At 37.0% G+C, this 13,773-nt stretch overlaps 1 protein-coding gene across 7 annotated transcripts in view; it reads right to left on the bottom strand.

The window, feature by feature from the left end:
- Positions 1 to 2,480: 2,480 nt before the first annotated feature.
- ZBTB20 (zinc finger and BTB domain containing 20) overlaps positions 2,481 to 13,773 on the bottom strand; it is a 489,101-nt gene continuing 477,808 nt past the window's right edge. For all 7 annotated transcript variants that reach the window (XM_087937277.1, XM_087937279.1, XM_026708907.2 and 4 more), the window contains 2 exons: positions 8,264 to 9,853; positions 2,481 to 3,226 (listed from right to left, as the gene is read on the bottom strand). In XM_087937277.1, coding sequence (XP_087793403.1) covers positions 2,808 to 3,226; positions 8,264 to 9,853 — 2,009 coding nt within the window. In that variant the 3' untranslated portion in view covers positions 2,481 to 2,807. The remainder of the gene's footprint in view (positions 3,227 to 8,263; positions 9,854 to 13,773) is intronic.

Raw genomic sequence — 13,773 nt, 5'->3', positions numbered from 1 at the left:
TAGGGATTACTAACTTAAAATGACAATTCTATACGTGTACCCTTTTAATTAATCAGTAGTTATGTGAAACTAATTTACATTCAAATCTACAGAACTTTCTTCTGTTGTTTATGCTCAAGAACCTATCTAACTTGTTTATGCTCAAGAACCTATCCATCTGGATTCATGATTAGGATGATACCTAAATAAAGTATGAGAATTTTCTCCCTTCTTTAATTTGTGCTCATATTAATTTTAACTTGTTTCAACAATGATAGTTTTAAAAATTATGCAGATTGTGGCAATTGTTAATCTAAAAATGTGCCCATATTGCCCAAGTCATTTATAAATGACTGAACAATTATTCAGCCTGTCTAAATTACAAATATTTAAGATCCCAATCCTATATATGCTGTTTAAAATAAATCCCAGAATTCAGTGGGACTTATCTCAGAATAGACATGTATAAGGTTGTACTATATAACAGAAGTTGTGACCTACATTGACAGAATATGTCTAATAAATGATGATGAGCAAGGAGGAGTGTCTCACAAAACATGATTAAATCTAGCATCCTGTCCCTGAACACTTTATATAAAGTTATAGAACACTTTATATAAAAATTTCTATTGATTTCTACACTGAAATGTAATCTCGTAAGATTTAGTTAAAAGAAAGATATATTTAAAATTTACCTAAATGTTTTCTTCTTGACTGTCCATTTGCATATTATTTTCAGATAATTTTCATTTGAAATAGGAATTATGTACCATGATTCACAGGAAAGAAACTTCTTAATATAACAATTAGACTCCCAATGTAAGTAGGTCCAAGTACTATTTAAGGTAATTCTCAAAAATCCGCTAAGAACGGAAGAAGTGATCAATAAAAACGTGCAATTCTATATGTCTTGCCCTATTTTCTGAAGTAGAAATTGCAGAAAAGCATGGCCCTTATCTTTAATGGTTTTGCAGATGAAAAGAAGGAAGATTATCTGTACTTTTATAAGGAAAAATAAGGTTTAGCATTTAAGTAGGAGATTTGATCTATATTTCAGACAGGATAAAAGATCTTATGAACGAATCTCTGCAAGCAATTCTTTAAATAAATGCCTTTTTTCTAGGTACTTCCAGAAACTATAGACAAAATGATATTTTATCATTCCAATGATATAAACACTTCCTTCTAAGATTAATTCATTTAAACTTTTTTGATGGAACTCAAAAAAGTCTTAGAAAATAATCTGACTTCCAAACAGTTATTGATGTGACACTACAATATGGACAAAATATGGTGGAAGATATCACATATATTATCACTCAATTTCAAGGTGCTATTCTCAAAGTAATAAAAGCATAAAGGAAACAAAAGAAAATATGGAGACACATATTTTCTTATTGGAAAGAAATATCAGGACCACCTCATCTTTACCCTCTTGCTATATGAAAGTAGGACATCTAACCTTAACAGTCTGTACTAACAATAAGGTATGAATGTGTATGTATACACACATTCAGTTATATAACTGAGCAGATATTAGTGGCAGTGTATGCAAAAAAGAGAAGAAAATTATGTTTAAAAAGTTACAATTTTCCTTCCTTCTGTTTTTGTACAGAAATACTGAAGTAAATATACATATATTTTAAAAAATCAGCGTTCTACCTGGTAAACACTTCTGTCCCCCTAAAAAAAAAACTGAATTAAAAAAAATCTTGAGAACTCTTTTTTTTCCACTTGTCTATTACTTTACTTGTCTCATCATGGATAGGCTTGATACAGCCTTTTTTTATTTTATCCCTAAATTTTTTAGGAAATAATCCTTTCCTTATATCTAGACTAGTAGGTGAAAATAAATCTTGATCTTTTCTTTTTGCTACGTACTTTTCTTTGACATTCGCAAAGTCCCACTATTTGGCTGAGGCTCTGTGTTATCCCTCCTCACTCTTGCACTTCCAGATTTGTTGTATTTGCAGCTCCCATCTAGAAACCTGGGAGTCGCAATGCTAGCAGACCTGGAGAGTGCCAGATTGGCCAAGTTTGCCCTATGCTCAGCAAAAATAACATGTAATTTCAGAAAAGCTACCTTTGTTCACCTCATTCTTACTTATTGTTCCTAAGTCCGATGAAAGATGGTATTGGTGTTAGTGGGGGAGGAAGAAGTTGGGGTTATAAATCTGAACGGGTGGAATGGAACCGAATCCACAAGAGGAATCTATTATTCTCCTTCCCCATCCTGCAGGGACTCCACACCATCCAACCCAAACTCCCATGCCATTTTCCACAGCCCTTTTATGATAGCAAGACGAATGGTGGAAACCAATAGGGCCCATTGTGTGAATTGCTGATCAATTCTTATGTTTCTATTCCACAGTTTTAACTGGATATTGTGAAGTCCAAAGCGGTCAGAATTGTGAATCTGTCCATTGAAACACTGCAAGCGGTGTACTTACGACAGTAGGCCTTGTAGATTTCATAACATATTTCTCTTTGTTGTTGTTTTTGTAGTGCTCTTCACAAGTGACAATTTTTTTAAGTTTTTTTTTTTTTGTAGTAAAGAAGGGTTGTATTTAGAGGCCAGTAGCTAGAGATCCAACCAGTAGATCTCCTGAAACACTATCTGGCCTTAAGGCCACCATCAAAGGAAGGCTGAGATAATTACTATTCATCCAGCTTCCAAAAATGTAATGTACCAGCAGGCAAAAAACAGTTCATCATGTAGTACAAAAATGAAAATAAACAAATGAAAAATGAAAAAAAATCTAGTGCCATAGCTTTTCGTTGTTTCTCTGTTTGGGCTTTGTTGTTGTTCATAACAGAATAGATATTATTTACCCATCTGAAACATGCAGCCTCATGTGGTCGTTGAAGTGCTCAATTTGGTCAAACTTAGCTGGGCAGACAGAGCAAACGTAGGTCGTTCCCTCTGTGCATGCCATCACTCCAGCTGGAAGTGCCCTTGCCCCAGTGCTTGTTGTGCTAGATGTTCCATTTGTGGCACTATGTAGAGCCACGTGTCTCTCAAGCAGGGTCTTGTGTGAAAACTTTTTCTTGCAAATGTAGCATTCATAAGATTTCTCCCCACGGTGGAGCCGCATATGCACGTTTAGGGAACTCTTCTGCGTAAAACGCTTATTACAGATACTGCATTGGTAGGCTCTGACACCAGTGTGAGTCACCATGTGTTTGATTAGGTAATCTTTTAGGGAGAAGGATCGCCAACAAATGCTGCATTGGTGGGGCTTCTCACCTGCACAATGATCACAAATAGAAACAACAAGAAAAAAAAAAGATTTAATTAGGGAAAAATGCCAATGAATTCTCCTATAACATATTTTCTAGTTATACAATATATGGTTATTTATTTATTTACTTATTTATTTATCAATCAAATTCATATGGCTGTCTATCTCCGTTTGGAAAGTGAATCTGGATGGCATAGAACAATCCAATAAAACAATAGAAATATAAAACAGTCATTATCTGTTTATAAAAGCATGTTTTGTATGCTTTTGCATGCTCAGATGAACAACAGACATATTAGGGATGTAAAATATGGGTTTTCAATGTTTCACATTCAGATTTGGAAGAATACTTTTCTTCAGGGCTTTATTAGTTGATCTTCATTTTGGAAGAAGTCTTCTTCCAATACTGAATACATGCCTATCTGACAATTTTATATTACAAATCTTATTAGGAAGTCATGGAATTACTATTGTAGCCATGATATGCAATTTTCAGACATCTATACTTGAACTGAATTAAAATCCGCAGCCATTTCTATTATTACCAACCCTCTCCCCATCTCTATTTCTTCTTTCTTCATAAATTCAGCGTAATGACTCATCCAACATGACTCCTTCCTAGCGTCAGCACTATAGCAATCTTAAGTGAGAGTCTACAGAACTGTCACAGCGGTGACTGAGCAAGCTGTGGGAATGGGAAGGTGAAGATAGTGTGGGACATGTAATCATGACACCATTCTTTCCCTTGGGAGCCAAGGACATCTAGCCATCACCTGAGAAGGCGTGACAGAAGTTGGCTGAAGTTGGGATTCTGATCTGATTGGACCATGTGATGAAAATGTGGATGCAGGGGAAGGAATTTTGGTTTTACTTTGGGTGAGGAAAATACAGGGCTTCAGATTTGGGTTTTCCCCAGATGGGCCAATATGACATCTCCAATAAATTTATGCTTTGAGGAAGATACCTACCTCAGGGTTTTATTTCTGTTGGGGGTGTTACTTAGAACCCTGACACTTAGATTCTTTTGCTAAAGACAGATAAAACAGATAATTTTCTAATGTTGGACAATAGGCATTCTATGGAAACTTTTGAAAGATCAGGTTAATTTAATCCTATTGAAAGAACACGCTGCATGGCAATAAAATCTGACAGTTATTGTATGCAGGACTGTCAAACTCGGGGCCTACGGGGCAGATGTGTTACGTGCTGGCCAAGCCCACACCTGGTTTAGCAAAGGGGGAAAAAGTCCTGATATGTCATGTGACAATGCCATGATGACACGAGTTTGACACTCCTGTTGTATATTCTGTGGAAGTCTGGAACAACTGAGGGTTAAAGTATTGTTGATTACAGCTTAAGATGCAGTTCCATCGGAGCCCACTCACAGAAGCTCTCACCAGTGCAAATGCCTATGCTTTGCTCTCTCCCTTGCAGATCAAGTCTGTGCATCTTGATTACAACTGTAAGCAAACATGAGAGTAATAAAAAGAGACTATCAGTCTGCAGCTTCACAGCAAGAAAATACAGAGAAAGTTCCTATTGATGCAATTACTAGAGTTGTTGAAAATATAGCAAAGGGAAGGCTGGTAATTGTTTATGAACGTATGCAGTACAGAGAGTTTTCATGCCAAAGTCACCTTCACTATACTGGGTTCCCAATAAAGCTTCAGCACAAGCACAGAACTCCTTATGTGGGATGCAAATAGTCCACGATGAAAAATATAGCAATGCAGGATACTGGCAGTAGGTGCTGAAAGGTTTGATATTCTTTTTTTCAGAATAAATGTCACTTTCATCAGTGTGAATGAAACATATCAGACTGATAGAAAAAAGGAAATGATGTGGTTTTCTACATATTTATCTTGCCTTGACACAAAGTTCTTTAACCCTGTATCTTGGTAAGGTTTCACAATGAAGTATCATGGTTAAACAGCTGTCAGCTTGTGTCACACAATAAGCACTTGACATTCACTGAATTGCTACTAATTCAAAATGAGAATAATGCCTAATAATGGTTGGAAGCTAGTTAGTCAACTCCTGTCATAACCAATGGATCAAAAACTCAATAGACCTGAAAAAAGTGAACACTGCAATTATAGGAAAACATTAGGAAGGAAAAAGAAAATTAAAGAATATATGACTACTGTGAGAACTAGTTTGGTATAGTGGTTAAGGCATCGGGCTAGAAACCAGGAGACTATGAGTTCTAATTCTGACTTCATCTGAGTGACCTTGGGCCACTCACTTTCTCTCAGTCCTAGGAAGTAGACAATGGAAAACTACTTCTAACAAACCTTGCCAAGAAAACTGCAGGAATTTGTCCAGGCAGCCTCTGAGAACTGGAAACAATTGAACAGAAGAAAAAATAATCTAAATAATCTAATAATCAAAATTAACTTAATATCTATCTGATTAATAGTTTTTGAAATTTTATCTTAATTTTTACAGGCAAAAGGATATTATAATTTATGCTAGAAGAACAGAAATTGCAGAGAAGCTGAACACATTATTTCTTTTCATCGTCACATGAGAAAAGTTGAGACAGATTTCTGAGCTGGAGCTCTGTGTCAGGAAGGGACACAGATAAACTCAGCCATATAATAGTGTCAAGGGAAGAGGCATTGAGCTTTATTGACAAATTGTACATAAAACTGGATCTGCTAAGTAAAATATGCAACCTGTCTTTATACTCTTAATGACCTGAATATGGTAGTCTTAGACTTACAACCCCAATGGAGTCCAGAATTTCCATTGCTAAGCAAGACAGTCGTTAAGTGAATTGTGCCTCATTTTACAACTTTTGCAACAGTTGCTAAATGAATCACTCACTGGGTTCTCCCACTGATTTTGTCTGAAGCCAAGTGGGAAGGTTACAAATGGTGATCACATGACCCAGGGACAGTGAAACTGCCTAATTATATGCTGGCTGTCAGGTGCCCAAATTTTCATTACATGTCTGCTGGGATGTTGCAATGGTTGTACAATAAGTATGAAAACTAGTTGTCTATTTTTTCAGTGCTGCTGTAACTTTGAATGGTCACTGAAAGAATGGTTGTAAGTCAAGGGCTACCTATTTTAAGAAGGCTCACAAGGAAACCCAGGAAATTATGGACCTGTCAGAGTTTTTTCACAGTATGAATAAACATGTGTGTAAGGATAAGTCAGTAGACCTAATTTACTTAGACTTTCAAAAAGTCTTTGATAAAGTTCCAGATCAAAGACTTATCAGTAAGTTGTAATGCCATGAAATGAAATGGCAAGTCTCCTTGTGGATAAGCAACTGGTTAAAGAATAGGAAACAAAGAATAGGAGTGAGTGAGCATTTCTTACAATAATGGAAGAATATAACCAGTAGAGTGCTCCAGGTTCTGTTCTAGGACCAGTACTTTTTATCATTCTTATAAATGATCTGGAATCAAACATAACCAGTTGGATAGCCAAACTTGCTGATGACACTTAATTGTTCAGAGTAATAAAAAACCATAAAGCATTACGAAGAGCTTTAATATAATCTCTGCCCATTAGGGAATTGGTATCAACATGACAAATATTCAAGATGAGCCAGTAAAAATGATGCACATTGGTGCCCAAAATCCTAAATATTCATACAAACTAATGGGACCTAAGAGAGCAGTGACTGATGAGGAAATAAATCTTGAGATAATGGTAAACATTCAATGAGGGTGTTGATACAGAGCATCCACAATCTAAAATAAAGGCCGGTAGCTTGTTAGGGATAATAAGGAAAAGTATTCAAAATAGAGATTCTAACTCCATAACAGTTTGCTTTCACAAACTCAGAGTAGGTTGTTTTAATTTGAAACAGTAAAGTCAAAACATTATATATCCTTAAATAATTGATATACTCTGTAAATCTGTACAACTAAGAATAAGAAGAAGGAATAAGCAAGTGACAAACTACAGTAGTGCATAGGAAACTTTTTTGTGAATAGACTCTATGCTTTAATTTTTTTGGCCTTTCAGGACTGTAAGGAGATGGTTTGTGATGCCATGATGCACCAGAGAAAAAACTGAAGGTGCTAATTTTGCCCACTAATTAGTCTAATTTGTAGCTCTTTTGTAACAGATTGGCCTTATTTCTGAAGGCTGTATTCAAAATGAATCTTCATTCAAAAACGAGACAGTTGGTGAAAGAATGAAATCATAAGTTCAAAGTGGAATGAAAAATTAGGTGGATGTGTACAGATGAGAGAATATCAGTTCAAGAGTTAATAAAAATAACTAACTACTCAGTGATATGAAACTATGGTGGGGAACAGACTTCTGCAATCTTCCCAGTTTTGTGAACCAGGAGGGGGGGGTGAAGAAAGAAAAGTTCCACATGAATAATGGGCAAGCAAGCATGCATCTGCATCTCCATTTGCATGAGCAGAGGGCATGCATGCTGGCCTGCCACTTCTGCGGCCCAGCTCCGAATGGCTCAAGGCGCAGTAGTGCGCCACTGCTTGAGGGTTAGAGACCTCGGGTGTGGAAAGTTAATGTAATTTTAAGTAACTTCGGGAATCACTTTCAAAATCCAGAACAATGCACTTCTCTACAGTCCCCATAATCACATCCATGACTCTGTTACAATATTTGATTTAATTCTGGTTTGCCACATTTCTAAAAATAGCAAAAAAGAAAAAAAAGGCAACCCTAACAAAAGGTAATGGATAAATCTAGTCTGGTAAATGTATTAAGGGTGGATATATAGAAAACCCAAAAGTATTTCAAAGCAAAGAAGACCAGTTATCACGGATGGAATAAGAGTAAACCATTTAAAACTATCAAATTAGTTTTATGACATTATGAAAAAACATTATGAAAAAACCCTCAATATTTTCAAAAGAACACTCCATTCCTCCAGTGAACACGAACACTTAAACAGAGACCGTCCATTTTGTTATCATTGATTTCTACATCATATGAACATCTTAAAATAGCAGTAGAGGAATATCTTTCCAGATCAACAATATAATGTTAAATGCTTTTTCTCTCTGGGTTCATAGATTTGGTCATATATCAAGCGGCCATATACTTACCTGTATGTACAAACATGTGCTTGACATAATTCTGTTTGGCTGTGAAAGTCTTGTTGCAGAGAGTACACTCATAAGGCTTTTTTTCACCCTGCCCACCTGCTGTGCTGTGGCCTGCAGAAGGAGCCAGGGGTTGCGGGGCTGGCAGCTGGGCGGTAAAAGTTGAAATCCCAGGCTGGGTCACTGTCACAAATTGTGCCTGTTGGCCTAGGGGCTGGGGAAGGCTGAAAAGAAAAGGTTTAGGGCCACTGCCAGCAGACTGTGTAGTAAAGAGTGCAGGCAAATAGGTATTGCCAGCTGTGCCAATGACCTGTGTGTTGCTGGTCAGGGTCAATGGCATCCTCAGGTTGCTGGTGAGGGTTTCTGTCTGGCGTAAGTAGAGCTGTGTACTTGGCAATGATTGGGCAACAGTTGTAGTGATAGGCTGTAAAGTCCCCTTTTCAGTACTGTTACAAACAGTTATTAGTGCGCTGTCCCTTTCAACATCATTTCCTCTTTCTGGTGAAGAAGAGTTAGTATCTGTGTGCTGCTGCTGAATGCTGTCAGCAGAAGCATCATTTTGTTCTGGTTGTGTAGGCTCTTGTTGACCTTCTCGACCTAGGCCAGTCATAAATTGCTGTTCCACAGAATCAGGTTCAGTGCCAATGGAGGAACTGACTCCAGAATCAAAACTTTCTCCCTTGGGCTCACTTTCAGCACCTTCTGCTTGATCAGTATCCTCAGTGCATTCTTCAGACTCATTGCGCTCTAGGATTTGAACTCTCTGCTGTCCGTAGTAGTCATAATCATCCTCCATCTCTTGCTTGATGTGAATATTGCCCACTAAAGTTTGGATCCGAACTGGACGTGGTTGCTTCCTGCAGTGTGTGGTTTCTGGAGTGGTGGAAAGATACCGCTCCATCTGCTGTGAGCGCTCATGGATCCTTGTAATCCAGCTTGGGTCTTCCATATGATGGTCTCTAGAAAGGCCTAGTGCTGTTTCATGGTGGCTGACCACTGCTCCACTGTAGAATGAACGCTCACCACTACCGTTCTGCATAGAACATGCATACAAAGCTGAATAGATCCTGTCCACGCTGTGCTGTGAGTGACTTTGCAGATAACCAGACTCTGTATCGCTGCTCTGTCCTGATGTGGCTGATTCAGGAGTTCCTCGGGGTGTCTCTTGTGCAGAATCCTGAATCAAAGGGTAGATGTCACCCACATTCTGTGAGACAATCCGTGTGCATTCATCAATCACAGTTTTAATCTGCAGGATGCTGGCTGCTGTGAGGATTTGCAGGGCCTCTGATTGTGAGACCCGCAATACTCCACTGTACATGAAGTCAATGAGCTTTTGTACTGACTGGACTGACACCACAGAAGGAATCTCAATGTCACTATAGCCTAGTAACAGCTTATCTTGGAAGAAGGGGCTGCCAGCCGCCAACACACAACGGTGGGCACGCAGCATGCTCCCGTGAATGCGGACTGTCACATCACAGAAGTGGCCACGGTTGCGTTGCTCGTTGAGGGTCTCGAGCACAGAATTGCTGAAGTTGTGGAGGTTGATGCTGTGAATGCGCTCTGTCATCCCCTTGCAACTGTTGTTACCTGCCATAGAAAAAGGCATAAAGATAGATTGGTATTTGAAATATGTATATGGATTTCCCTCCTTCTCAACAGATGTACTGGTGATACTTTTAACCAGGATTTTGTGTCTTAGTTATAACATGCTTACTAATATTAAGCTTGGTCTTTTACCTCTCAAAGTGTGTCAAGAACCATTTCACCCCAAATTTCTTCAAAAAAATGCATCCCGGAATTTTTGTTATCCTTTCTGTCCTCTTAAATACAACCATACAAAATGAAAAATGTGTAATTGTATATTGTCTAAACAAAAGTACTTGTTACCAGAATTAAAATAAATTTTAATACTGATTTAAGTAATGTTTTGTTCCTTTCCCATTTTGATACCATATCAATGTAATTAGTAATAAAGAAATGGTTTCAGTATCTTTAAATAAACAGCATTATAGCTTGATGATACTTTAATCTAGCTAGATTGTTTAATAAATTGATTATAGGTTCCTACTGAAGATCAATTAAACCCCGTTACACATTTTTCATAAGCTTTAATCTAGGAATCAAGACAACTTTATGCCTTAGGAAATGTATTACTGTTATAATACATGGATTGTACAAAGCATTAGTGGCACTTTGCAAAAAGTGTTGGCATGAATGAGACATCTGTCTTTAAGTGTTAAAGCACAAGGCTGTTTCAAAAGCTTACTCAATTTGCCAGGCCATGTATGTGCATGCAAATGTCATGTCCATAAGGACCACCAATGAAGCAAAGTAGTTTGCATGGACACCATGTTGAGAAAGATAAGGGTTTTTGAAGTTGCCATATATATCTTACTAAAGGTCTTTGTTTATGCTAATGTATTTCCATGGCATCTCTTTGAATGGTTTGTCCAACCCAGGTTAATATGTGAGAAAGCTACATAAATATAGAGTAGTGAAACTCAGATAACAAAAGATTAAGCACTTTTTGAAGAAAAAAATTACCACCTGAAATTTTAAAAATCCATCTCATTGCGACACAAAAAACATCATGCTCTGAATTTTTACATTGTTTGAAAGGAGTATTATTTCTGATCAAAATGTTCAGAATTATTAACTGTCAATCAGCCCAGGCCTAATAGCAAGAAATTAAACCAATAGTCTTAGAGATTATAATTACCATATATAGATTTGTATTATTCTAATTGTCATCACAGAATAGTATGCATGCATATGTGGAGATTTCTGATTCATTCTGTTCCCAGACCTGCCACTCTCATTTTAGTTAATACAGTGGGAAATGCTTCTGTGGAACTGAAGCAGCCTTTGTTAAACAGATCTCTTTTGCCCAGTGCATTTAGCAATCGTAAAGGACCTCACATGTGAAGCTACTGTTAGAAGGGTAGGGATAGCAGGTTGATTTAGAAATGGCACACAAATGAAAGAGCGTAAAAATGCAAGGGCTATTCTTATCCAAGCAGGCAATGAATGGGGCAAGGACCCTCAGGGAAAGATTGAACTTAACACTGATTGTTCACATGTACCATTCTTTTTGAACTGTAGCAAGACAAGAGATTTTATCCAGGGTTTAAGAGTCTATAAAATGTTTTTGTTATTCTTTACAACTTATTAATAGTCTGGAATATGCATGTACTATGTAACCACATTGAAGACAAATATCACAATATGTCAGATTCTTTATGCTAAAAAAAACTAGGAGGTACTGAATTCTGAATGATGGAAGAGTTAATTGTACAGTTTGAATGAATGAGCATGGAATGTAACTCAGAGCTACACAAAATCTAGTAATTATAATTCCCAAGCACAATTAAGGTTGTGGATTCAGAAATTTGTTAAGACAGAATGCTGGATTTTGATAAACTGGTGTCTAGATAAAAAGCTCACTAGTACCCCTTCAAAACACTGACATTCTACGTTAGAAAGAAACTATAAAGAAAGATTACTTCTATTTCAAAAGGTGTTTTTTTTAACCTGATGCTTTGCATATATTTGGGACTAAGATTCCCAGTAGAATTAGCCAGCTGCCTTACTGATTGGGGTATGGGGGGTCTTATATGGCTACACATCTGGAAAATTAGTTTCTGTTTGATTATGCAAACACAAGCTTGAGAAATTCTTTATGGTGCCTATAGAAACTTTTATTTTTTTACAGTGCCTACTTTGGATCAGATTTAACTGAATGCATGTTTTCCGAGAAGTCTACAAACAAACAGACTGAACACAGGTATGGATTAAAATTCAAGGCCATCCCATACAGTAAGAGAAGTGAAGTGCCTACATTCCCCTTTCTTACTCTACTTTCCAGCTGCCTTGTTTATGATGGTGTGTCTGACCTTGAGATGGAGGGTTCCCTCCCTTGAAGGAGCCTTATGGGAACTGCATCTTTTGATCCTGTAAGACTTCTTGGCATCTTCAATTCACATAGCCATGATATTCAGATTGCCTCTCTGCTCTGTGAGTGGTTCCATTGAGAGAGGGAATTTGCTTGGTGGTCTCTGCAGAATATGGCAGAATTCAGATCATTGCCTCCTATCTTTTAGCATTTATTTTAATTTATTGGGAGATGTCAAAAATAGATTTGAAATATACTATTGTCAATATGCTGAGGATAATCATTCTACATTAATCATCTTAATGCAGGGTAGGCAGCCTGGATGGGAAGAAGCTGAAAGCGAACAAGATGGAGCTGCTACTTGCTCCTCAAGGTTTTCTGCTGGCTCTGTTGTTATCTCCAAAAGAAGTAATAGTTTTCTTTCAGGATCAGATCTACAATTTAATAGTTCGCCTTGGACTCATGACTATTGCTGATTGGCAAATGAAGTTTATGGGCAGGAAACCTTTATCCAGTTTCATCTGGTATACCAGTTGTAGGCCTACAATGATCAAGAGCTCATCGTAAGAGCTTGTCATCACCAGCTCTTAGAATTACTGCAGTGAGAGATTCAATTTAAAGACCAAGTTGGTTCAAAATGCAGTAGTGATTAATCAGAACTAGGTGCCAACTGCACATAATATCTTTACTGTGAATCTTCAAAACTGTTAGAAGGGTTTTTCAAAGTGATGATTTAACTTGTAAGCTCTATATATCTTGGCCTGGAGATTTTTCAGGACTGCTTCTTGTAATCAACCTGTCTGATATGAAAATCTCAAGAAAAAAAATTGCTTGTCATTCCTCACCTCCATGAAATAATGGGGATGATAACAGAAGAAAGTCTATCTCTGTCATGGGTCCTGAACCAAGTTAGCTTTCTTTCATAAAGTTGGATTTTATAATTGATGATCGTCTAGAAGAGTGGAATTCTTTTAACTTTAAATATGAAAAGATGCATCATACAATGTTTTTATATATTGCTTCAATTTATAATTGAATTTTTGATTTGTTTGATCTGTTTTTCCCATAAAGACAATTGGCTGTTTGCAGGATTTCTACAGCAACATTCCCACATAGGTAGCCTACATGATTACAGCTGCAGCAGCCTATTTAAGTACAGACACATGAATGCATGGAAGCCAAACTTATGCAATATTAGAGGACAAACCATTTTAGAATCTAATAAAAAGATAGGAGCAATTAGATTTTATCATTTCTTTGCTGCTATGCAAGTGGAATTATGCAAAGTAAAAAATGAGGTTATTATTATTAACGGTCTAATCATGTATTGTATATTTTGAAAATTTTAAACTATTGATTATTAAATAATTATTTTAAGTTGGAATTTACAAGAAATTATAATCTTATTTACATCAACTTATTCAACAGTCTTCAAAAGAAAAAACAAGAAAGTCCAGTCGCCTCTGAAAAAGCACCTTTGGATGAGCTGGATGACTGAGAATCTCTACAATCTATAGACTTTTAGCTGGGGATGAACGTTTAGCTTTTGGGATGAACACCCTTTGAATAGTATAGGAGTAGGAATAGATTTCCAGAAAAAAATTGCAGACTACAG

Source organism: Pseudonaja textilis, chromosome 7 (genome assembly GCF_049901715.1).
Source record: "Pseudonaja textilis isolate UNSWEBS1 chromosome 7, rPseTex1.2, whole genome shotgun sequence".
Taxonomy (NCBI): domain Eukaryota; kingdom Metazoa; phylum Chordata; class Lepidosauria; order Squamata; family Elapidae; genus Pseudonaja; species Pseudonaja textilis.
This window is presented reverse-complemented; position numbering and strand designations above follow the sequence as displayed.